At 35.7% G+C, this 27,270-nt stretch overlaps 3 protein-coding genes across 3 annotated transcripts; 2 read left to right on the forward strand and 1 right to left on the reverse strand.

Annotated features, from left to right (window-relative positions):
* The first annotated feature begins 2,183 nt into the window (after nt 1-2,183).
* On the forward strand, nt 2,184-12,952 carry LOC132287181 (dol-P-Man:Man(7)GlcNAc(2)-PP-Dol alpha-1,6-mannosyltransferase-like). The gene is made up of 7 exons (XM_059789711.1): nt 2,184-3,525; nt 5,934-6,001; nt 7,426-7,525; nt 9,290-9,355; nt 10,201-10,294; nt 10,402-10,504; nt 12,854-12,952. Exons 1-6 carry the CDS (start codon nt 3,359-3,361, stop codon nt 10,480-10,482), a joined length of 576 nt encoding a protein of 191 aa, XP_059645694.1. The 5' UTR covers nt 2,184-3,358; the 3' UTR covers nt 10,483-10,504; nt 12,854-12,952.
* Nucleotides 4,558-4,809, reverse strand: LOC132285689 (protein RADIALIS-like 3). Its single transcript, XM_059787880.1, has one exon. The coding sequence runs from the start codon at nt 4,807-4,809 to the stop codon at nt 4,558-4,560; it is 252 nt and encodes an 83-aa protein (XP_059643863.1).
* Nucleotides 12,835-23,205, forward strand: LOC132287182 (GTPase ERA-like, chloroplastic; the record flags this gene model as incomplete). The annotated part of the gene is made up of 9 exons (XM_059789712.1): nt 12,835-12,999; nt 15,863-16,003; nt 16,076-16,189; nt 16,449-16,574; nt 18,350-18,448; nt 18,579-18,680; nt 20,080-20,160; nt 20,390-20,648; nt 22,392-23,205. Coding segments are annotated over 8 exons (915 nt in total), but the record flags the coding sequence as incomplete, so codon positions are not given.
* Between the last annotated feature and the right edge of the window lie 4,065 nt (nt 23,206-27,270).

The raw sequence follows: 27,270 nt of genomic DNA on the forward strand, positions 1-27,270 counted from the left end.
GGAATAGGTAAAGTACTTGGAAACATTCAAATCTGCTGGATGTTTCTTCAAGTAGTTACTGAACTAAGGAATAGATAAAATGTCCTGCTCGTGGAGAGGGCTTTTGGATTCAACTGATACGTCACTCGTTTGCATCTCTACTTTACGGTCCAACTGATGTGTCATGCCTCTCTGAGTAGTGCTATCTGGTCCAGAGCATCTTCAACTCAGCATGGGGTTATGCAACCAAAGATGATGACTCAAAAGAATCAACAGCTGGTAGGGTACGTCTATAATTACCTTTGCACAGCTTTAGCATGGGTGCTAATTTGAAATATTTATGATTCTGTATTTTTTAACCTTTTGAGTACAATTTACTTTAATTTTATTGTAGCTCAATTCCACCAGTCTAACAAAATTTAATTGAGGTGTTAATGTGTTGATTTCCCACCCACTTACTGGGTCACTGCTGGAATAAGATCAACCTTAAATCTGAAGGAATTTTTTTTTTAATTGGCCTAAATCATCTTATTTGAGAAAATGTTGGATTGTATGATGATATCCATCCGGTTGGTGAACCAATATAGCACTCGGGACAGGTGCTAAAGGTCAAATTAAATACTCCAAGATATATATATATATATACATCTATTTCCGATGAAATGCAGATGTCTGCCTGACCCAGTTTGATTGTGTAGATTACTTATATGGGAGATATCAGATACGGTAATGGTGGCAAATGGCAATGGACCTGGCTGGCTGCCATTGTTTCTCTTCATAATACTGCTTGGTTTCAGGTGTCACGTCCTGGAAGAGACTTGGTGAAGAAAAGATGTTTGCAACGTAGAGGTTTATGGAGTACTCATCCCACTGCTTGCTTGCGGGAAGTAGTTTCTGATGCTTCTGATTCTTCACCTCTCCGATCAATCAGGCATTTATGGAGTACTGTTTGGTCTTGTTGCTGATACATGTCCTCTTGTGGGTTTATATAGCTAGGAAGAATAAAGGCGGAGAAGAGCATAGTCTAAAATAAGTTAAAAAAAGTTTGAAAATAATGAAAAAATTGTTGATTGGTAATAAGCACCTATTGGCTTTTAATTGTTCCTTGGAGTTCAAATTTACTTCCATAAATCTCTATTTTGCGGCTGAGAATATGCTGCTCAATTGATCCCCAACTTATAATGAGAATTTTCAAACCAGAGTAAAAATAATTTATATTATTAAAATGCAATTTGGGCAGTTAATCCAATCCTAATATGAGTTGATGCCAATTTTTTGAGAAGTGGTGTGGTGTGTTCAATCAAAATTTAAAGGTGTCAATAATCATTTGAGCCTAGGGGCACAAGAAACACATACGTTTGCTAACCGTGTTACCAACTCATTCTAATTCTGATGCCTCAAATCTCTCATTCATTTTCTCCCTCTGGATGTATTCATGTTCTCTCACGCCTGAAATAAATGGTTTCCTTATCAATATAACTCTATACACTTAAATCCCCAAAATCATAAAACACACTTAGTAGACACAAACTATATATATATATATATTTCCTCTGAAAATAAAATCTATTAAAGGATAATTTTTGAAATCATTTAAATGGACATTAGTTAAAAACACCTCTGAAAATAATAGAGGTGAGTTTTTTTACTAAAAATATTGATAAGAGAATTTTTCGCAACTATCTAATAATGGAGGATTTTTATTTTACAATTTGTCCAAAAATTTTAGATCAAGTGATATGTCCTAAGTTAGAATCTTACTCCCACGAGAATTAGTACGCACACGTTACTAATTTGACATTTCATAAGCATGCATATGAGATACTCCAATTAATTTATTAATTTTTTTATTTAGATTTATTTTTCCAAATTCTAATGTCAAGTAATGATTATAATGATAGTATTCTAAAAGATTAAGGATATGAAACAGTAAAAATTGAATTAATTTTATTTAAGTAGAGAGTAATGTCATAATATTAATGGTATCATAGTAATCAGCTCCACTTATATGTATAATATTAAAAATTAATAAAGAATAACTATATAAGAGGAATTTATAAATAAACAAATTATTAGTGGATTAAGAGATTTCCTATTTTATCCTATGCTTTTTTACTTCCAAACCAAGATACCATTAAGGTAACTTTTTACTTTAATTTCCTAAAATTATAGACTAACCGCCTTCGATTCCCTCTCTCTTATCCATCTGCGCCTAATCTGTCTCCTCTCTGCCAAATTAGTAGTAACCGCCTTCAATTCCCTCTCTCTCTCTTCTTCATCTGCGCCTAATCTGTCTCCTCTCTGCGAAATTAGTAGTAACCGCCTTCAATTCCCTAACCCTCTCTCCTCCATCTGCGCCTGACTCCTTTTTATTCGCTTGCTGAGCATGACTTCTTTGTCACAAATAGAAAGTCGAATCCATCGCATCAAATAGAAGGGACGAATCATTTACTTATTCATTCATTGAGCACTGGCCTGATCCAGTTCCAAGAAACCAACCCTATAAGAGAAGGTATAGTTGGCTGTACTCATTCTTACCTCTTAGTGATCACTCATCAACCCCAAGCAGGAAAGGCCTTCTTTGTACGGCGAATCGCCAATAGAATTCAAATCTGACTGTGGTCCATACTTCGCATCCAAGGGGCACTCCTGCCCATAGAGCATCATCTTTCTCCCCCATCTGCGCCTGATCTCTCTCCTCCATCTCCGGCCCTCTTCTCTGCTATGGCCGCCACCACAAAAAAGCTCTATGTATGGGTTAACGGCTATGGTAATAACGGAGGTGATGATGGTAAGTATCTGCCTTGCATCAACGTCGAATTCAACTTCCGTGTGGAGCAGACTTATCAAAGCAGAACCAGAGGCCTCATCACCCGACACGGTATCGGAGAGATCTCATCACGACGTCCATACAAGTACTTCACCTATGATTTGCTCTACACAATGATCCATGGCATGAAAATCCCCTTCCCTTTAGAGAAGATGCTCTGTGAGCCAACTGAGTTGGAGAACACCAACGACCTAATCCTGCATGTTTTGGACGTGGCTAGTTGCACGGTCAATAGATTTTGCAACTCCGGTCAGAAGCTATTCAGATTGGACATATACATTGTTAATAGACTGATTTTACCCCATGCTGAATTTGAAGCAATAAACCTTGCAAAGGAGCAGGTAGAACGTTGGTTTCAACTTCATCAGAAGGTTAATCAGATGATACTGTCCAAATCATTTTCGGACTTTGGTTTGATCCACGGGGAAATAGGAAGAATAGTGAGGGAAACAGCTCATGATCAAGATTTGGAATTGTCATTGTTGGAACTAGCTATGAGGGAGTACTTTCAGGAGACAGTAGAGCCCGTGAGATTTGAAGGTGACATTGATGATCATGGTGAGGAGGAGGAGGAAGTACTCTGTGTTATATGTAAGGATGAAATCCTCGTTGGGTCTCGAGTCATTCGGATGGCATGCTCTCGTATCTACCATGTCCAGTGCATCGCAGAGTGGCTGCCATTGTGTCGCTTCAAGTCGTCAATCAACAAGTCTGAGGTATCTTAGTAGTTAGTGGTAGCATATATGGATTTCAGTATTTGTAATTAAACACAAGAACAGGGTGCTCTGTACATTCATAATTGTGAATTACTGACTTCAGTGTAAAAGAATTAGTATAGTTTTGGTCAATATGGTTACGAGATTATGGATTGGATTCATTGTTTAATTTGCTCTCTTCAAATGGGCTTTTGGATCGTTTCTTTTTTCTGGGTTGCATATGTATGGAATAGAAAGTGGTTCACTGTATTGCCATGGTTTAAAGTGTTTAATACGTTAACTATGTTGGAAGTTATATATCTCACAAACTAACTTATCAACAACAAAAAAAATCACACCTTTGTTTTTATTTAATTTGAATCAATTGTGCGTGGATATGAATTTGGCACATTAATCCAAATTAAATCCACATTTCAATGCAACTTTAGGATCCCATAATTGGATTGTTAGAGAATGTTAGTGACATCCTTGATTGGATTTTATATAACGTAGCTAGCTAATCCGATTTCTGATTAAATTGACTTATGGAATGCTCCACCTATAGAGCTCAGAATTTCCTAGTATGAGAGTCATCTTAAGAATCTCACTCAACATACATTATCTCAGACAAAAGGTGCTTTCAATTTTTAATATGCCAAATCTTTTCTTAAGAGGAAAAATGTACGGATCTTTTCTGCTAGGGATCATTTATGATCTTTAGAGGAGCTTCACACACATTTCAGCTTGAACTGTTACAATATTAATGGAACAATTAAATTCTGCAAACATGAAATTTTTAATCTTCTGAAAAGTGGTTCATTCTACTGCTATATATCGATCAGCCCTCATCAGAACTATCATAAAAAATGTTCCACTCGCAAAAGAATACCATAGATTAATCACACATGCAGGGGATGGGGGTACATGAGTATGAGCCTCACACAAGATATAGACTATTATCCATTTTGGTTAATTGCCAAAACTTTCCTACCAGTTCAAACTTAAAGGAGGCATTAGCAGGTTACCTCTGCTCTTCATTACTGATACTGTCTCTTACTTGTTACGCACATTGCTCTTGTAATTAGGAAGGGGGACTTTGCCTGACTCAATGCATTTGATGTCGCTTAGAAGCATCTCATATTGCATCGTTACTTCCTCCACACTTTTTCCACCAACGGCCTTGGCTATGTTGTGCCACCGGTCAGGGGTATCCTTATCATATATTGCAAGAGCGTTCTCAAACAATTTATTCTGCTTGGCTGTCCAATTTGAGTTGGGAAAGCCGGAAGGATGACTGGATGCCATTTTATAGCAGATTTATTAGAGCGAGTTTAGATGAGGAAAATGGTGGGAGCAAATTAAGAATTAAAATGTCGATTATTTGCCGACAAATGAAAGGAAGTGAATGGAAAAGCCAACAGAAAGAGGTGTGGAAGGCTAGCTTTACTGAGTTTGAGCAAATGTAGAAGACTCTGGTGAAGGGATAATGAGTGAAGATATGTCCGTTTTAACAATTTCAATTCCAAGATTCGTTCATACTTATGGTAGGAGGGAACCTTAAGTTATTTAGGAATATTTAATCTTCTATTAGACACACATGATGCTGATGTATTGATTCAACAGTTTAACACACAAATCCGTATTCATTGCATGTCATTTCTAACATGGATATGTCACCTAGTGGTGAAGTGCTCATGTAAAACATTTATTACTCAACTTCACAAAGACCTCATTGTCGGTCTTAGCACCTTTGGCTTGAAGCCTTGAATTAATCACTCCTAATTAGTCTTGTCATCTATCTTCCACATGACTATCATCCGAGCTGCCCTTAAACAGTAATCAGATGCTGATGGGTGAGGTGGGGTTGGGGTTGGCCTCAGGTCCTGATAGCTTGAAGGACCATCCATCTCAGTCAAGTTTCTCTCTTCTTGTTCCAGATTGGTGCCACATTTAACTTTTCACAAATTTTTTCCTTTTTCCCTTTTTAGTTCTATCCTTGTCTTGGTACACAGTTTCAGTATTTGTCTATTGGTTTTGCTGAGTTATGGATATTTAGTTGACTTCCAGCTTTCTTTATCATTGAGTATGGTCTTAAAACCATCTCGTATTATTAGAATCTATAACAAATCTTGTAATGAAGAATCCAGGAGATTTCACCAAATTTTTTTGTATCTGGATTTGATACTTTTTGAATGGATATGGCTTTCATCTAGAAGTGTTTATGTAACGCTTTTGCTGGCTTGCTTGGATGAAAATTTAGAAAGTTAAATATGTATTGTAATTTTCAATGTAATTGTAGCTTCTTGATGTTCAATTATCCCAAATATTATGTCCTTTCATTTTTCAAGAAATCTGGTATTGGATTTTGCAGTTTCTCTATTTTGACTTGTAGAAAACTTTTATTAATTTCTGATTTCAACTTTTCACAGTTACAAAATAGGAAAAAGAGATTCTGGAACTCGCTTTATATTGCTCTGCTGGGAATGCTCATTGTCAGGTTGGATGAGTATGCACATTCCGTCATTAGAAATTTGAATTACTTCATCTGTCGATGCTTATTGTTCATTTTGTAGTCTAGTGTGCACCGTTATAATGTTTATGGCATCATATGAGAACTATCCTAGTGGTTATGCACTAAAAGATTTGCATCGGATGGGTGAGCTCTCTCTCTCTCTCTCTCACACACACACACAAGCATCTTATAAGCCATTGTGTTCATTGCCACGAAGTAGACATTCTCTGTGTATTAAATGCTGATGTGTGTTTTTTGTCCTTTCCGAAGACCTGCTTGCTTAAGTGCACCTTTAATAACTATGCATTCGACCATGGAATTACATTTGAAGGCATGATACATACTTAGAAGAAGATCCTTCTATTGCACGATCTCCTTTGTTATCATAGCTTGAATGAGGTACAAATGTGCAATTAAGGAATTAGTAGTAGATGAAAAATAATTTACAAATAATGAATTGCAATAGATGGAGAGAGGAAAGATTAAGATAAAAATAAATAAACCAAGGGGTTGGCCTAGTTGGAAAAGACTTGGGCCCTGGTGCCTCATGAAACATCAGGTCTCAGGATCGATTCGTGTTAGCTGCAAACAATTCCTTGGAGGGGGGGTGTGTGAGTACCAACTAGGGGGAAAAAAAAAAGGTTAAGATAAAAAGGTAATGGTATTCTCCCACTAGTGCTACTTCTAAGGTTTGCAAAGCTGACTACTCTGATTGAAACCAAATACAACTTTATATGTGTGTTGCTAGGTTTGAGCGAGCAAAAACAATTGAAAGGTTATTGGTATTTCAAAATCATGTGGTTATAAGGAGCTTTATATGTAAAATCTGTATAACATTGTCTCCAAGTAAAGCTTTAATAAGATAACTAAATGAACCTTAAAACATACTTAGTGAGACAAGTTGAAAGGTTTAATATATCCAGAGGTGAACTACTCAAAAGAAAGGGTCCTGCTAACTTCTCTCTCTCTCTCTCTCTCTCTCTCTATATATATATATATATATATATATTTATATTGTTTATTCTTTCTGATATGTAAAGAAGATAATCGGAGCCGTCTAACAAACCATAATATTTGTCACCTAAAAATAGAAAGTATTGTGAAAGTTGGTGCGAGTCTTGGAGTAATATTTTACAGACTATTATACAACAAATATATTGTAAAGCAATTGACGTGCTTTACCATTCAGTATGTACGTAAAAGAAGCCGAGACAGTGTACATTCATCTAACTATTTGTCAATCTTGAATAGTTTTTTGAATCATCTACATTTTCAATATTAGCCAACTATTCAGATACAGAAATCATTTTTGTGTTTAAGTTGTTAGTTTGCATTTGCATTCAATTCTGGTTGTGTGAGTGTATTTGAATTGCATTATTCAGTGAAAATTGATATGATTGTTCTGGCAGGCTATGCCACAAACAATTCAAATGAACAGTGGGTCCACATAGACTCCTTCTCAGCGATGAATGGAATTTCTCTCTTTTGTGAAAATGATTTCCCATGGAGGTATACTTGATTCGACTTATTTGTATCGTCTCTTAAATTCCATGACGGTCTTTATCTATTTCAGTGACTGGTTTCTTAGGACAGTTTTATCTATATCAAAATAGTGGATCGTCCCTTGGGTGTAAGTACCAAGTCGTAAATAGTCATGGTGATATATTTATTTATCTTGGACGTTATACACGATTTGTTGGAAAAACTGAAAGATTTTTTTTTTTGATAAGTAGAAAAACTGAGAGATTTTACAGTTTATGTTGTAACATTTCCTCTGCAGGTGGTGTTGTTGGCTTGTTTTTGCATTCCCTTTGTCCCTAGATTTACTTGGGAGTTGTATGTTGTGTTTTGATCTTTGAAGTGTGCTCTGAGGAAAGACTGTTTCTTGTAACTTTTAGAGTCGTATATTATTTAGATTTGATGGCTGATTAAGTTGGTTTTACTTTTATAGGGTAAATGGTTTTGGTATCTCCTTCACAAAATGGAGTTCCTAGTCATGTGAAAAAATAGATGCCCTTGGTTGTTATGTGCACTGCTCTTAGTACTTTATCCCATGAGATTTGAGCATGTCACGAGCACAAAATTTGAAACCAACTACTTATATATTCTGTAAAAGTATTGGAATGGGGCTCAATATAATTATGACAAGCTGTGTATGGTTGATATATTTAAAAAACACCATTCTCTTGGCATATTAAGTAAGAATTCTTTCAATTGAAGAGAATTTTTGTCCCTTGTCTCATTTTCCTTCTTCTTTTCTTCTCTCCTTCCTTCCTTTCACTTTATTCTTCAAATTGAGTTTGCTTTGCATGCTTTAGGTTGCAGCAGTTGTCATAATGTTCCTTTCGGAACACTTAACTGTCATCACTCACTCAAAGTAATCATTCCTTAAGAACTGGTCAAAAGCTACCTTGCATTGCTGTTGGTATGAGCGTTGGTATTTGACACGATGATTTAGTAACCTATAAAGTGAGACTTTTAAGGACACTACATGTTATAGAACTTTGTAGAACTCACCTATACTAAACATTTTAGATGCTGATATAAGGTTTGAGCACCAACCTACGATTGCAACAGTTTAGTATTATTTACCTGGAAAGTTTATGTTAGTACCCAGTCAATATTCTATGCAGGAACGTAATCACTGCTGTGGAATGTCAATATAGAATTTGTTGTATCAATCTCAAACACTGTACATCATTATTTTACTCATTTCAAGTATTTGACGCTTTTTAATAGCAATCAACTATTTTGCCTATGGCAGTAAGGATGTAGGAAAACAGGTGACTGTCAATGTGCGTTGTTACTAATCAACTGAAATGCATTTTTTTTCATGGTCAGATAAGGAATATTCATCACTGTCACTCTTAACTAACGGAAAATAGAAATTCTCTAATTTTGGATGGGAACTAAAAGGCTTGGATTGTAATTTTTTTTCAATGTCAGATAAGAAATGAGGCTGACCAAAACCTACATATGTTTTTCTTATGTCTTTTTTCTCCTCTCTTTCTCCTCATGTTTTACTTTTCTAAAAATTAAAAACAAAAAAGAAAAAAGTGTAGTTTCTTCACCAGCCGCATCTTTAAGGAATCATTGTGAGGGCCAGGTTACATCCCTGTGACAGCTTATTGTGATCTGTCTTTTCATCAACCATCAATTCAACAGCTTCCAGAATGTAGCACATTAATAAGGAAGGAATTCAACAGTTTCAAATTCTTTTATGATCTGCAGTGCTTGTTTTTCAGTTCATGGTTATACTGTTTTGTAATGCAGGTATTCTAAAGAAGAAGACATGCATCTGGATGAATTTTGCCAAAGGAATTTCACCTATCTTCTGAAGTGAGTTTGTCATCATTCTATTTTATCTTTTTGTCTTAAAAATGTGTGCCAGAACATGATGCGTAAACAGATGTGATTTATGGAAAAAAATTTAGCTACGGCCATCTCAGGTATTTATTTTTTAAGATGTCGTCCCAACTCTGTAGTACACTGATGCAATTAGAGTGTAGCAAATAATATCCCTGTACATGAAAAAGGAAGGTATGTGTGGGCAAAAATGTTCAATTGTACTACAAAGATTCCATTTTTCTACATGGGTATTCCCCCTCCCTGTCAGCACACTAGAGTGTGCAAATGGAAACAGTGAGAGGAGAGTAGGCTGAATGCACATGACAAGGAGAGCAGGGCTATGTTAGTGAATAAGGTGCATGTAAGAAAAGGGTCACATATGGGTGATCTTGTAAGGGGTCGTTCAATACTTGGTGTATTGGAAAAAGTTTTAATTGTTGTATTGAAAGACGAGTTCAAGTTCAAAACTGGACAATTTCTGCCAAATAATGTCTAAGGTTAGGTTTATTTCCGGTGCAACCCTTCCAGCTCCGTACATAGGCGGAACCAACACTTGTAATGGACCTTCATTTGTTCTCTCTCTCTCTCTCTCGATTGGTTGTTCAGTGGATTGGAGGTGCCAAAGTATAACAGAGATGGATTATTGTTGCAAACGCATATTTGCAATTCTAGACTAATAAAAATTTGCAGACTTGAGATCGATTACCTTTTCCTTTTATTTTTTTACATACTAGTCTGAAATGTATCAGCAAATCTTGAATCTCTAATCTCATTTTTTTTTTTTCTTTCTTCTTTTGAATTGATTCCCAATATATATATTTTTCTTTGTATGATAGTGAGTACCCCAAAATGAATGGATTCAAGTGTTTATTTACTATAAACGAGTTCTCTAGAGCTCGTTTTCACAATGGCTTTCCACCCATTTTGCTGGTAAGTGGTCTTGCTTTATCTCAAAAATGTTATTTGCATAATACAGTTACTGCAAAACATTTGTCTATTCATTTACTGCAAAACATTTGTCTATTCATTTACTGCAGCTCAGAGAGCCCAAAGTATTTGTTCATGGAAATATTGCAAACACGGATGTTATGCATAGAAGTTGGCCAGGATGCTCTTGATTTATTGAGGATAGTATATAGTGTAAGAAATTGAAATGATCAATGAATTAGTATACAAATGATCAAAATTCCGACTCTCCAAAGTGCAGCACATCCTTCAATGGATATTGCCCCTAATTCTTATGGAAACTATATTTTTGTGAGAAATTTTCCCGTTTTGAGGTGTAAACATCAGGGTCCATCATATATGAGATTGACAACCCTTTTGAGCTTCATTGGTGTTAAATTATTGCATGAAAACATGTCAATAACTTGGTATATTTGGCTTGGGGTTTTGGGGTGGGTTACATTAAACTTGAAATGTCTCTGACAGATTGTAGTTGGAAGGTGTCTTGTCCCCATATGTCAAAGGTCTTTGTAATTTTTAAGAAAATGGTCACATAGAATTTTTTCTTTTTTCTCTATTTACAGTTTTACCGCTGTGAATGGTTATAATGAGTGTGAGTTCCTGAGTCCATTACATAAATTACATGCCCTTTAGGCTCTTACACCTTCGCGCGCGCGCACATGAATGCATTTTATTCTACTAAGAGAGTTCGTTTGATTTGCTAAAAAAAAAATAGATTATTCCTTGCGCATGCTGTGCTAAATTTGCACCTGAATTTACCTAAATGTGCCTTGCACTTCTCATTAATCTAGTTTTGGTCCCTCTTTAATCGTACCAGGCTCTGTTCATTGGGCCGAGTATATCGCTTGTTTTGTAACTATACACTTTTAACTTCCAAAAAATATTTATAAATGAAACAACCTATATTTATGCGGTTGCAAGTAAGCGGTGCAGTTGACAAAAAAGAGAGTTCTGTGATTCCATACATACAGATTCAAATGCTAACGTAACAAATATAAATAGCTGAATTAGACAGACGATTGACTTTGACAACAGTTTTTTGGGTTTTAGAAAATTAAAAACAGAAAACTCATACTTGATTCAGTTTTTTGAAAATTATTTTCTGAATTTTTTAAAACTGTTTTTTGAATTACAAACCAAATAGGCCTAAGATTTCTTGCAAGAAAACGCAGTATAGTTCTGGCATGTGACCAACTAGCAAGTTACTGTCCAATTCTCTAATTAATTAAGACATTTTAATTCAAACAGTAATTCATGTGAATTAAGTTCCCTCAACTAAATTTTCTCCTAACTAATTATTACAGCTTTCGGATTTGTTTCATATGGCAGAAAAACTGATCCGAGTAATGGTGTAATGGTGTAATCGACGTAGTTTCACCTCTTCCTTGACTGAAGGTTGAGAGTGGGTGTGTGTTTTTCCTACCAAAAAGAAAGAGACAGAACACTTGCTGTCAAATTCCCCACACCTAATAAGGACTAGATTTTCTTTATACTCCTCAATATTCATTAGTGACTACATAGAGGCTATTTTCTTCAAGAACTGCCCTAGCTGTTCTGCCCGACTGTCCTATAAGACTTTAGAAAGCCCCCACTTCCCTCCCTTTTAGCTACAATGATCATGATGCCATTTACAACTTTACTGTGGAAATCACCAAGGTTTTTTTCCACAGAGAGAGAGGGGGTACACCATCAGCTCATTGGCTCTTGAAACCAATACCAGAGCCAACATGATCAGCCATCTTTATGAATTGATCTAGCAGCCTTGAAAACTTCCCTAGAGATCTGTTTGCAATTGCTTACCATGAACAACCTAATATTAAAAAGATTTCCGATAAATCACCATTTGAATTTCCATCAAAGGATTTGATCTTGTCTAGTTTAATATAGTGTTAGTATTAATATTCTTAAATTCATTTACCCATAGAATAAGAACAAGGAGGAGATTCTTATGTTCCATATCTGTATAATTTTTTTGCATTGGGATTACTAAAGCTGGCATTCTTACCTTGTCAAAAGGAAATTGTTGCCATACTTAAGAAGGGCATTAGTCAGTGGATTCTCTCAAACTAATCTTTGTAAGAATCTAGCAGAGGAATACACAAAAAATCAGAATAGAAGTTAATTTTTTTGACATTTATAGCCTTGGAAAAATGGAATATATTCTTGTGGGAAGGGGTATCTGTATATCTTATATTTTTGCTGGTACTGGTTTTTATAAACTTGTATTTTAAAGTGCCTCAGTGCAGAAAAGTTTTGATATGATGCTTGTATTTCTTACGTTCTGCATAATATTGCTTAGCTGTTGTGTGCTCATTTTTGAAACCATAAGCTATATTCAAGGGCTAAAAATAAGTGCAGGAAAATAGAAAGAGGAGGGAAAAAAAGAAGTGAAATGAGATCCCTACTTAACAAGGCAGTAAAATTAAGATGGGGCAGCATTCTTTCCCATCTTGTTGTTGATGACTTTTGCTATAACTTCTCTATATATCTTAAGTAACCTTTAATTTCTTGTGGCAAATGTAGGATATGTGGCTGTACTTGGGAAGCCAAATGTTGGAAAGAGTACACTATCAAACCAAATGATAGGACAAAAGCTCTCAATTGTTACAGATAAACCTCAAACTATGAGGCATCGAATCCTTGGTATATGTTCTGGCCCAGAGTATCAGGTTTGAAAATTTCTATGTTTGATGTGATCATGCCTGATTTTACTTATATTGCACATACTTAATTCTCTTTGGTAGAAAAACTAAGCAGTAACATCTGAAGCAACCATTAAGGTGGACTCAATTGGTCAGGAACCACTCAGATCACCCTTGTGGACCTACAGGGGGAATGAGGGACATCAAATGATCAACTATTTTGCCTTGGAATCTTGGAAAATGAGCAATTGGATCAATGAAGCCATATTTGAGCAAAATTTGATGATGTTTTTTAAGTCAAGAGAGACTGTCATTAGGTTGGCAATGGAATACGTTGAAGCCAGTTGATCAGAGGGACGTGAAAGGTTCTGGAAAGAAAGGTTTATTGCTTGGAGCATATCACAATTGAATACGGGGAATGTGGTATGGACTCTTCCTTTAATACTGGGATGTGCGTGAAAATGTGCTTAGACAGCCATTGGCCTTTGAAGGGTTGAAGATGATGGAAGGGTGGGCCTCGAATAATGTTATTGTAGAAACAGATTGGTAGAGCACCCAATTTGGGACAAGCATGGATAAAACTCGTACTAGCTCTTCTACCAAAATTGATATAGGACACTAAGGACAGCATTGTAGAAGCTTCTTTAGGGCAGATTATAATTGATTCTCTTGCGCTTCAGGCTATTGGGTTTTTGTTTTTTAGCATCTGTATATAATGTGAGAAATGTTTATTGTCTTGGTGTTCTAAGAAGGAAAGGCAAAGTTCTGTTTTTTATAGTGGGGTTTTGTACTGTATTCAGTAACTAGGGGCTGTTTTTAGGGTTTTAAGTTTGAATGGTGAAATGGGGAAAGGGTTAGTGCTCATCAAATAATAAATTTAACAAATTAGGGTCTTAATGGCTTTAAAGTGCAGAAAATTTAAGAGAATAAGTAGAGTAGAAGGATAGGCAAATCACAACTAGATTTTCTAGGCATCATACTTTGGGTTAGAATTGCATCACACAGTCCCTGAGTTTCTCTGAGCTGAGCCCAATTGAATTTAAAGCATTTTAAAGCTATATACAAACTCTCAAGTAATCTAACTCTTAACATGACATGAACTGCATATTCAGATACTGAACAGTTTGACCAGAAAAACCTCGTATAAAGTCTGCTTATAAAGACTCAACAGCATAACCTGACTTAAACTTTGACTTGCAGACCTCTACTATGGCTAATGTCCAGAAAAACTTATAATTTACTAAGTAATCCTAAATCTTATATGGTTGTACTCTTTTTATTATGTTAGTCTCATAAAAGAAAACCAAGGAAAGAAATAAAAAGAAATTTTCGTATCTGATAGATTTGGTACATGTTTCATGCTTTTGAACACATGTTCCACAACATAGACCAAGAGTATATTTTTGTTTTCTCGTGGCTGTCTTATTTTGGTTTGCAAGGAGTGAAACATTTGTGCTTTGGAAACCTTTAGGCAGGTTCACTTTTTCCCTGACTGTCTCACTATTTACAGCTTGACCCGTGTATTGAGTTTTGCTGTTTATGAAAGGCCCCTATAAGCACGGACATGGGATACGGATACGACAAAATACAAACACAACAATATGACAATTTCTTAAAAAATTGGATATAGATATGACAAGGGCATGACATATATATATATTATAGATGCAAATATGTATAAAAATCAATATATATATATATATATATATAAGTGTCGATGGATAAATTTAAATAGTAATTTATTATGTAATATATATTGTTATTAACAATTCTTTATAAAATACTATGACCAACAAGATAGGAGTTGAGAGTTATGTTGCGTGGATAAAAATTTGGACTAAATTAGTCATGATATACATCTCAAATTCTCAACCATACTTCTTTTTTGAAGATGTTTTGAACTTTTCTTCACAATTATAATTTATACTATGATATTATTCTTGAAAAGTTACAGTTTAATGTGCAAAACTTGTTAAATATGTATTGTAAAGTATCTGAAAATTATCTGATACGTTATCAAATATCTGAGAAATATTGAATATGTTTTTTCTTTATAAGTAAGAAGTTATCAAAATATCTGAGAAGTATTGGATATGTGATGAAGGACAAGTAGGAACCAGATAGAAATAAAGGGATGAGAAAATAGAAGAAGAGATAAACTAGAAGAAGGGGATGAAAAAACAGACGAAGGGGGCTGAGAGCAGAGTGAATAGATAGGCAGGATAGACGGAATAGATGAGAAAAGCAGGAACATAAATGGGAGAAGTAAAAGAACACAGAGAGAACTCAGAGAAAGCAATAATCCAATAATGTTCCAAAACTGAGTTCTCAAATTACAAAGAAGCCTTTAAATAGGCAAATTATTAAGCAAATCCTAAAACATAAAAATACCATAATTCAAACATTATTAAAAGTAACAATAAGCATAAAAACCCTAAATTACTAAAATCCCTAATGTTATTTCTCTTTCCCTCTTCTCCAAAAGTAATGTTGAAGCATGTGCAACTCATGTATTTGAATCATATCATGTTCCCCATCAATATGTTTTAGAAAGAAAAAATAAATTTATAATTATAGATACATTTAGAAAGTATCGAACACATATCCGTAAGTATGATACGAGTACGTCACTCTTTTAGAAATTAGAAGTATCACAGAAAAGCCCCCTGCTGCCTCTCAGAGGTTCTGACTGTATTTTTCCATATGACTTTAATTTATAATTTTTCCTCGTGCTGTATCCCACTGCATACGTGTCATTGCCATTTATGATTTGAATTTTATGTCCCAAACATTGTTTACTTCCACAATTTGTTTTTGTGTGGATTTCCATGCAAGAAATATCTCATCATGCTATTTAAAATAATTTGTCTTAGCTGTGATTTACTTGTAGATGATTCTTTATGACACACCTGGAGTTATTGAGAAGAAATTGCACAAATTGGATTCTATGATGATGAACAATGTCCGTAGCGCTGCCATTAATGCAGATTGTGTTTTGGTGGTTGTTGATGCGTGTAAGGATCCCCAAAAGGTGCTTCTTCATCTGGAAAAATTGTTCTTAAAACATTGTCTCCCTTTCCTAAATATATTTGTCTGCTTTTAGATTGATGAAGTGTTGGAAGAGGGTGCGGGAAACCTCAAAGATAAGGTACCGAAATTACTGGTTTTGAATAAGAGGGACCTGATCAAACCTGGTGAAATGGCAAAGAAACTTGAGGTTAGAACTTGTCAGTATCTATTATTGTGTAGCCTGAATAGCTACACTTTTTTTTGTAGCTTGACGTATCATTGTTAATGTAACAAAAACAAAACAAAAAAACAAAAAAAACTGGTATATGGAATGTTATGTTTATAATCTCTAATTTATAGGTCCCAAATACTGTTCTCGTCATAACAGAAATCCATGGTCACTCTTCACTGGTGGCATAAGGTGGGTACTTAAGTTGTATCCTAATTCGACATTGTATATCTTGCAGTGGTACGAGAAATTCACCGTTGTTGATGAGGTCATACCAGTGAGTGCTAAATATGGTCATGGAGTGGATGATGTCAAGGACTGGATACTATCAAAACTTCCAGTTGGGCCAGCTTACTATCCGAAGGTATGTAACGAGTCCACTTTTGTTCTTGTTGTCTTCCTTCTCCTTGAAAGATGAAGACTGGTAATCTTTTAAAAGCATGTTTTTCTAATTATCATAATTCCAGTGTAACCATTTACCAACTGTTGGAAATTAACAACTTGAACCCTTTGGTTGTTTGTATTCCATGATGCAAGGCACATTGCCTCCTCAAAAGTACATGATGAAAACGAAAAGTAAAATAAAAATTGAAAACTCAGAAGAGGGATAGAAAAGGAAGGAAGCAATTTGAACTTGTAGCATAAGAACTATGTCAATTTCTATATTGGTTGTTCATGACTGAAAGAAGCACACTATGTTAGTCTTAAACTTCTTCCATCTGATGAATATACAAAAATTTATAGATGTAGTCTTAAGTTTAGCTTCAAATTAGTGCCTGTGAGCCCTAAAAACAGATATGGTTAAGCATCTTTCATTTTACTCTTAAGACCGTGTGCCTTGAGAGGGGTTGAATGAGGTTGATAGCTGGCAGGATTTTTGGTGAAATTACTTGCATATATCTAAGATTAGTTGTTCAAATGCTGGCGTTTACAAGTCCTCGAATTAGTTTGATTAGATGTTACTTTGGAAGCTAAATCAAGATAAAAAGTGAAATTGAAGTGGCTACATGTTGCTTTGTAAAGCTCATAGATGACCTAGATTATCCCTGGAATTTCTATTGGCTACTTCGATTTGTAATCGAGTCACCCTCAGTTTGAGTCAGTGTTGAGAAATAATATATGACAAAGGAGTAAAACTGTACTTTCAGATTGGTATAGTAATAATGTAAATGGAGTGTCTCTCAGGTTTTGCTCCTTCCGTTTCCTTTCTCTTATTCCAGGCAGGATAGATACTTGATATGACAGAAGAGCAGATATCCAATTAGGCAAACACATTTTGTCCCCTCCTCTATTTTTCCTTTCTTCTTGACCCTTTTTTTGTCGTCATAACGTAAAAGGTCTGAGTTTTTGGGAAAAGAAGGGTTCTGAGTTTTGTAACAATCTGGGAATGATAGATACTGTACTCCAGCCTGAGTGAAAGTGTTGAGAAATGATATAAGGTAGAGGGATAAAATTGTAATTTCAGTTTGGTTTAGAAATGATATTGAGAGATTAGAGCAACCCTTGACAGGGATTATGCTCTCTCAGTTTTTCCTTTTTCTTCCTCTCTTGTATTAAGGTACCCAAGACACCTGATGGTTATATTAAGAAGTTTCACAGAGCACATAGAGAAATGTTAAAAAAAAACTGTGACCTGACATTTCTTTCCCCTATAATAAACAAGTTGTGCAGTATATACTTCATTGACAGTAGTATTAAAATTTTTTTTTGAGAATTGTTTGAAATCATTATATATGGAGTTTCTAGATTAAATAGGACATGCATGACAAGCCTTGCAGGGAATGGGTTGATCAAAATGCCTTCCACATTTTCTTCTAGTCCATTACAATTTTTTTGGGATAAATTTTGAGAACATAAAAATGCATCAAGGAATATGTTGTGAAAGATCTCAACGGTTGTAGGTTTGGCAATGACTGAAGCTTTTACTTATGGGGTTTTGGCTTTAATTTTGATCACCTAGCCAATATCATTTAGAATAAATTAATTTCCCTACTTGTTTCTGACTATCCATGTCTCTCATCTTAAGATGAATATACTGTACATTTTCTTTTCTTTTTACTTTTTTTGACTTGACAATTTGATATATAAAAATCGTTTGTTGCATATTACAACTTACCATTGCTTTCCTTGTGTTCTCAGGATATTGCTAGTGAGCACCCAGAAAGATTTTTTGTAGCTGAAATTATCAGAGAAAAAATCTTTATGCAATACCGAGACGAAGTTCCTTATGCCTGTCAGGTATACCTAAATTTTTTGAAAACCTAAAGCTTCTTATTATTATTTAAAATTTCACTTGGTGCTGTTTATATTTTTTCAGAAGTTTATATCTAACAAAGAAGTGTGGTTGATCAATCTTTGAATTGTACAGGTCAACGTTGTCAACTACAAAACTAGACCAACTGCAATAGATTTTATTCAAGTTGAGATTATTGTTGAGAAAAACTCACAGAAGATCATCCTCATCGGAAAGGTAAGTTAAAGCTTTCTTCAATGGGATACTTTTTAATATGAATTAATAATTGGCTTCTTTGTGTGTTCTCATGAAATGGTGGGATTAGATTTTTTTTTTTTTTTTTTTACTAGTTGGTACTCACACACACTACCTCCACTGAGGTTCGAACCCTTAACCTTCCTTTGGGAAGTAGGGGCCTTGTACCGCTAGGCCACAGGCCTGTTGGTGGGATTAGATTGTTGAGATTGTCTTGGCTTTAACAAGAAGTTGAGCAGCTTAAGGAGAGGGGAGGACTGAGGAGGAGGTGTATTTCATGAAAGAGGAAGTTACCAAGAGTCAAAAGGTTCCTTACCAAGTATCTAGGATTTAGTCCTCTTGGACCAAGGCCAATTGTGCTTTATTAGGACTTCCACAGATGTGTGGTATTGGAAGTGGTTGGCTGCTCAGATATACTGCTGTCTGGAGCCAATCACTAGGCTTACAGAGCTGTCCATGGCAAGGCCTGTAAGGGAGCCGATGCAGGACTTGTAGGGTCAGCAATAGTGGAGTTACTCTGAAACTGCAAAGTAGTTTGTGCATCAACAATGATGTGGAAATCATCCTGGGGATAATGGAGAATTCTCCATCCTCTTAGGGAAGCTGGAGTGGCTAGATTCTTGTGTCAGGTGAGAGTTGCACTGCTTTCCCTGAAATCCATCTAATCAGTTACCAAATTAAGGTCATCAAATCTAATACACACACACACTTGGCAGTTGTCTAGGAGCAAGGTACAGCCTCTTGAAGTAGAATACGTTTGAATTGGGCATTTGGGACACAATACTTTGGCCTGTGTCTCTAGGCAGGGAGACCGTATCTTTTTTTGTGACAAACCACATGGTAGGCTGTGATTGGTCACATGGTAGTGCAAGGAATGGGCTGTCTACAATAATTCTAGATATTCTGTTGGCCTATGCTTATTTTATCTGCATGGTAGCATGTAGTATTATTACTAGGCCTGTATGGAATCTATAAGACTACTATTCCTTGGGTTTTAAAAAAGAAAAAGTCCAGACTTGGAACTTTGTGACTGCTTGAACTTCCAAATTTCTATGCTTTATGTTGTAAATCTCTTTCATTAGTGTCTACCTTTGTCATCGTTTGTTTTATATTTAGCTTTAGTTTGTATTGGAAATTACAGTGTAATTCACCCTAATCCTTGAAAAGGTTTTACATTTGATCAGACATCGATGACAGTCTTGTTTGAAATTATAGTGACATCCCAAAACACTTTCAAGATGCTTAACCTATTTGTTGAATGATGTGACAGTGTTCAAAATATTGAAATGTTGAGAATCCTCCTATATTATTTGAAACTGGAATGGCATGTTTGAAATTATATGTGTGTGTCTGTGATCACGTGTGTTCTGAATTTCTACAGGATGGGAAAGGTCTGAAACTACTGGCTACAGCTGCTCGGCTTGACATTGAAGATTTCTTGCAGAAGAAGGTTTTTTTGGAGGTACCAACAAATTTTAAGTTTTTTTTTTTTTTATCACTGAGCGGTTGTCACGAATATATTTAATTAAGAATTACTGGTATCCCAAGTTCCCAACTAAATAGTGCAGACCATACTGTCAGTGACAGTGATTTAAGCCTGCTGATTTCTTGCTGCCAATTGTTCCAAGTGGTCGGTTTTAATAGTTTTGAGTTGGAAATGACATGTTCAAGGCAACTCATTTATCGAACAGGTTGAAGTGAAGGTAAAAGAAAATTGGCGGCAAGATGAAGGACTTCTGAAGCATTATGGATATGGAGGGCCAATTCGAGCATTATAATGCTGTGTTTCCATTGCACTCGATACAAATTGCAGTGAAGATGATCGTGTAATTGGAAACTCATGATTTAGTGTGCATTAAGTGATTATGTGATGATGTTTCTTATTTGGTAGTGTGATCAAGTTGGAAATTGCAGAAGCTTGTCATCGATCTTCTCAATAGCTGGAGTCAGGTACTGTAATATTCATTGTGAATCGCTCTTAGGCCACGGTGTTGGGTACCGCACAGTATTGTATTTTCTTTACTATTTTGGTGTTAGTTTTAGGTATCTTCTTTCCCTTTCCCTTGGCATTACGTCAACGTGGATCACGTCACTTTTTTATTTGGCAAAATTTTTTGGTCTTCGATTATCCAAAGTGAGGTCATTACCCCCTTAGTTGGTAAGGCACTTAGTTCTCTGATTGGGTGTGCCCGTGTTCGAGTCCCTCCCCTAATTTGTCGGGAAAAAAAAAATTACTGGCTTAGGTGGCTAATCTCTGATAGTTATGCTTGCATGGAGATGGAGCCATGGACTCGCATCAGTCTTTGTTATCCTACAACTGCTTCTCCGGCTTGTACTTCATGGACTAATTTATTCTTTTGTTAAAACGTAGTCAAGTTTATGGAACCAACCCTGCTTGCAATACGAATATCATTTATGTTACTTCTATTTTTTATTTATTTGGAGCATGTAGATTTCTTGAAGAAAAAATTAAGATGGTTTGTTGACTTCAATAGCATGTTCTTTAGGCTCTTCTGTTTTGAAGTAAAATATTTTTAAAAATATATATATATATATATGTATATATATATTTTGATGTTTGGTTGTCGTAAAATATGTACAAAGAAAAAAAAATATTAAAACCTAACAAAAATAACTTATCCATTAATTTTTGATAAATTATTTTATACAACTTACCTGATGGAATTCACCTAGACTTTTGCTGAACATATAAAAAAAAATAAAAAATAAAAAATAAAAATAAAAAAAATTGCTGGAAGATAGATTACAGTAAAACAAACTAGTCCAAGTTTGTTAAGTGAAGAGAAGATAATAAAATAGGGGAAAAAGAGGTGATCGCAATCTAGTCCAAGTTTGTTTATTGGGGGATGCAATGTACTCAACTTGTTCCGGAAGAGAGAAGAGACAAGAAAGCTTAAGAACTTTATTGATTTGGTCAGAAGATATGATCCTCATTCATAGCCCCACTTATATTTGGTTTTTATTGTTGTACTTGTATCTAAATTACCCCACTTTTGAGGTGCCAGTTTTCATGGACCCCCAATGCTAGTTTTGTTTCTTTTCTCTTCCATTCTTTCCTCTTAAAGGGCAATCTCAATGCATAAGGATCGGAGTTTAGATATTTTCGTATGTCCGAAAACTATTTCCGCTATAACCTTTGGTCACAATGGAACATAATTGAAATTCAAGGATTGGTGAAAATTGACGATAAGAGTTTAAAATTGATTTGTGTGCATGTGTCTGCAGAATCAGCACTAGGTTTTGCTTCGAGGATTCTGGAGAATGGATTGTGGCAATGGAATTGGAAGAAAATGAGTCTCTGTGATTGGAACAATTATAGGTGAGACGATGGATAAGGTTGAGAGATAGGTTGAGCCATTGAGGAATAGTAGGGTTTGTGGAGAAGTCATCATCTTTCTTATTTTTGCTTTTTTTTTGTTGTGAGAAATCCGAGAGAGAGATTATCTTACCATAGATGATCCTAGAGTTGAGTGAATTGCCTAAATTTATAGTATCATATATATATATATATATAGATATACATAAATAGATCGGACCTAAGCTGACCAAATTAATGTAAAGTTGGGTTGAGTTTGAGTCGAGTTGAAGTGATGTGTGTGTGGCTGTGGCGTGCATCTTTTCTGTGTTTACTATAAATAGTTCTGATGTTTTCCTGCTATTTACTTTGTATAGAGATGACACGGCATCTGAGGCAACAAAGGACGAAAAGGCAGAGGTGGGTGTGGGGTTCTGTTTCTGCTGCTATTACACTTGGCACGGCTACCTTAGCATGGTCTTCTTACCAATCAACTGTAAATTGATCATCTTCTTACCACGACCATGCAACCGAGTGATGACCTTCCAATCGAATTGCTAGCTGAATGTAATACTGCATAAGCAAGTCAACAAGAGGTCAGACATGCCATCTTGTGAATACCACCAATGTCGAGCTATTCTTTTTCTTGTTGTTGCATGGTTTCTGTGCCGTAGAGCCTCTATGCAATCAGATGATTGGGGAATAGGTAAAGTACTTGGAAACATTCAAATCTGCTGGATGTTTCTTCAAGTAGTTACTGAACTAAGGAATAGATAAAATGTCCTGCTCGTGGAGAGGGCTTTTGGATTCAACTGATACGTCACTCGTTTGCATCTCTACTTTACGGTCCAACTGATGTGTCATGCCTCTCTGAGTAGTGCTATCTGGTCCAGAGCATCTTCAACTCAGCATGGGGTTATGCAACCAAAGATGATGACTCAAAAGAATCAACAGCTGGTAGGGTACGTCTATAATTACCTTTGCACAGCTTTAGCATGGGTGCTAATTTGAAATATTTATGATTCTGTATTTTTTAACCTTTTGAGTACAATTTACTTTAATTTTATTGTAGCTCAATTCCACCAGTCTAACAAAATTTAATTGAGGTGTTAATGTGTTGATTTCCCACCCACTTACTGGGTCACTGCTGGAATAAGATCAACCTTAAATCTGAAGGAATTTTTTTTTTAATTGGCCTAAATCATCTTATTTGAGAAAATGTTGGATTGTATGATGATATCCATCCGGTTGGTGAACCAATATAGCACTCGGGACAGGTGCTAAAGGTCAAATTAAATACTCCAAGATATATATATATATATACATCTATTTCCGATGAAATGCAGATGTCTGCCTGACCCAGTTTGATTGTGTAGATTACTTATATGGGAGATATCAGATACGGTAATGGTGGCAAATGGCAATGGACCTGGCTGGCTGCCATTGTTTCTCTTCATAATACTGCTTGGTTTCAGGTGTCACGTCCTGGAAGAGACTTGGTGAAGAAAAGATGTTTGCAACGTAGAGGTTTATGGAGTACTCATCCCACTGCTTGCTTGCGGGAAGTAGTTTCTGATGCTTCTGATTCTTCACCTCTCCGATCAATCAGGCATTTATGGAGTACTGTTTGGTCTTGTTGCTGATACATGTCCTCTTGTGGGTTTATATAGCTAGGAAGAATAAAGGCGGAGAAGAGCATAGTCTAAAATAAGTTAAAAAAAGTTTGAAAATAATGAAAAAATTGTTGATTGGTAATAAGCACCTATTGGCTTTTAATTGTTCCTTGTAGTTCAAATTTACTTCCATAAATCTCTATTTTGCGGCTGAGAATATGCTGCTCAATTGATCCCCAACTTATAATGAGAATTTTCAAACCAGAGTAAAAATAATTTATATTATTAAAATGCAATTTGGGCAGTTAATCCAATCCTAATATGAGTTGATGCCAATTTTTTGAGAAGTGGTGTGGTGTGTTCAATCAAAATTTAAAGGTGTCAATAATCATTTGAGCCTAGGGGCACAAGAAACACATACGTTTGCTAACCGTGTTACCAACTCATTCTAATTCTGATGCCTCAAATCTCTCATTCATTTTCTCCCTCTGGATGTATTCATGTTCTCTCACGCCTGAAATAAATGGTTTCCTTATCAATATAACTCTATACACTTAAATCCCCAAAATCATAAAACACACTTAGTAGACACAAACTATATATATATATATATTTCCTCTGAAAATAAAATCTATTAAAGGATAATTTTTGAAATCATTTAAATGGACATTAGTTAAAAACACCTCTGAAAATAATAGAGGTGAGTTTTTTTACTAAAAATATTGATAAGAGAATTTTTCGCAACTATCTAATAATGGAGGATTTTTATTTTACAATTTGTCCAAAAATTTTAGATCAAGTGATATGTCCTAAGTTAGAATCTTACTCCCACGAGAATTAGTACGCACACGTTACTAATTTGACATTTCATAAGCATGCATATGAGATACTCCAATTAATTTATTAATTTTTTTATTTAGATTTATTTTTCCAAATTCTAATGTCAAGTAATGATTATAACGATAGTATTCTAAAAGATTAAGGATATGAAACAGTAAAAATTGAATTAATTTTATTTAAGTAGAGAGTAATGTCATAATATTAATGGTATCATAGTAATCAGCTCCACTTATATGTATAATATTAAAAATTAATAAAGAATAACTATATAAGAGGAATTTATAAATAAACAAATTATTAGTGGATTAAGAGATTTCCTATTTTATCCTATGCTTTTTTACTTCCAAACCAAGATACCATTAAGGTAACTTTTTACTTTAATTTCCTAAAATTATAGACTAACCGCCTTCGATTCCCTCTCTCTTATCCATCTGCGCCTAATCTGTCTCCTCTCTGCCAAATTAGTAGTAACCGCCTTCAATTCCCTCTCTCTCTCTTCTTCATCTGCGCCTAATCTGTCTCCTCTCTGCGAAATTAGTAGTAACCGCCTTCAATTCCCTAACCCTCTCTCCTCCATCTGCGCCTGACTCCTTTTTATTCGCTTGCTGAGCATGACTTCTTTGTCACAAATAGAAAGTCGAATCCATCGCATCAAATAGAAGGGACGAATCATTTACTTATTCATTCATTGAGCACTGGCCTGATCCAGTTCCAAGAAACCAACCCTATAAGAGAAGGTATAGTTGGCTGTACTCATTCTTACCTCTTAGTGATCACTCATCAACCCCAAGCAGGAAAGGCCTTCTTTGTACGGCGAATCGCCAATAGAATTCAAATCTGACTGTGGTCCATACTTCGCATCCAAGGGGCACTCCTGCCCATAGAGCATCATCTTTCTCCCCCATCTGCGCCTGATCTCTCTCCTCCATCTCCGGCCCTCTTCTCTGCTATGGCCGCCACCACAAAAAAGCTCTATGTATGGGTTAACGGCTATGGTAATAACGGAGGTGATGATGGTAAGTATCTGCCTTGCATCAACGTCGAATTCAACTTCCGTGTGGAGCAGACTTATCAAAGCAGAACCAGAGGCCTCATCACCCGACACGGTATCGGAGAGATCTCATCACGACGTCCATACAAGTACTTCACCTATGATTTGCTCTACACAATGATCCATGGCATGAAAATCCCCTTCCCTTTAGAGAAGATGCTCTGTGAGCCAACTGAGTTGGAGAACACCAACGACCTAATCCTGCATGTTTTGGACGTGGCTAGTTGCACGGTCAATAGATTTTGCAACTCCGGTCAGAAGCTATTCAGATTGGACATATACATTGTTAATAGACTGATTTTACCCCATGCTGAATTTGAAGCAATAAACCTTGCAAAGGAGCAGGTAGAACGTTGGTTTCAACTTCATCAGAAGGTTAATCAGATGATACTGTCCAAATCATTTTCGGACTTTGGTTTGATCCACGGGGAAATAGGAAGAATAGTGAGGGAAACAGCTCATGATCAAGATTTGGAATTGTCATTGTTGGAACTAGCTATGAGGGAGTACTTTCAGGAGACAGTAGAGCCCGTGAGATTTGAAGGTGACATTGATGATCATGGTGAGGAGGAGGAGGAAGTACTCTGTGTTATATGTAAGGATGAAATCCTCGTTGGGTCTCGAGTCATTCGGATGGCATGCTCTCGTATCTACCATGTCCAGTGCATCGCAGAGTGGCTGCCATTGTGTCGCTTCAAGTCGTCAATCAACAAGTCTGAGGTATCTTAGTAGTTAGTGGTAGCATATATGGATTTCAGTATTTGTAATTAAACACAAGAACAGGGTGCTCTGTACATTCATAATTGTGAATTACTGACTTCAGTGTAAAAGAATTAGTATAGTTTTGGTCAATATGGTTACGAGATTATGGATTGGATTCATTGTTTAATTTGCTCTCTTCAAATGGGCTTTTGGATCGTTTCTTTTTTCTGGGTTGCATATGTATGGAATAGAAAGTGGTTCACTGTATTGCCATGGTTTAAAGTGTTTAATACGTTAACTATGTTGGAAGTTATATATCTCACAAACTAACTTATCAACAACAAAAAAAATCACACCTTTGTTTTTATTTAATTTGAATCAATTGTGCGTGGATATGAATTTGGCACATTAATCCAAATTAAATCCACATTTCAATGCAACTTTAGGATCCCATAATTGGATTGTTAGAGAATGTTAGTGACATCCTTGATTGGATTTTATATAACGTAGCTAGCTAATCCGATTTCTGATTAAATTGACTTATGGAATGCTCCACCTATAGAGCTCAGAATTTCCTAGTATGAGAGTCATCTTAAGAATCTCACTCAACATACATTATCTCAGACAAAAGGTGCTTTCAATTTTTAATATGCCAAATCTTTTCTTAAGAGGAAAAATGTACGGATCTTTTCTGCTAGGGATCATTTATGATCTTTAGAGGAGCTTCACACACATTTCAGCTTGAACTGTTACAATATTAATGGAACAATTAAATTCTGCAAACATGAAATTTTTAATCTTCTGAAAAGTGGTTCATTCTACTGCTATATATCGATCAGCCCTCATCAGAACTATCATAAAAAATGTTCCACTCGCAAAAGAATACCATAGATTAATCACACATGCAGGGGATGGGGGTACATGAGTATGAGCCTCACACAAGATATAGACTATTATCCATTTTGGTTAATTGCCAAAACTTTCCTACCAGTTCAAACTTAAAGGAGGCATTAGCAGGTTACCTCTGCTCTTCATTACTGATACTGTCTC

The sequence above is a fragment of the Cornus florida genome, unplaced genomic scaffold (genome assembly GCF_030987335.1).
Source record: "Cornus florida cultivar Cherokee Brave unplaced genomic scaffold, ASM3098733v1 CherokeeBrave_3.0.0_Hap2_Chr11, whole genome shotgun sequence".
Lineage (NCBI taxonomy): Eukaryota > Viridiplantae > Streptophyta > Magnoliopsida > Cornales > Cornaceae > Cornus > Cornus florida.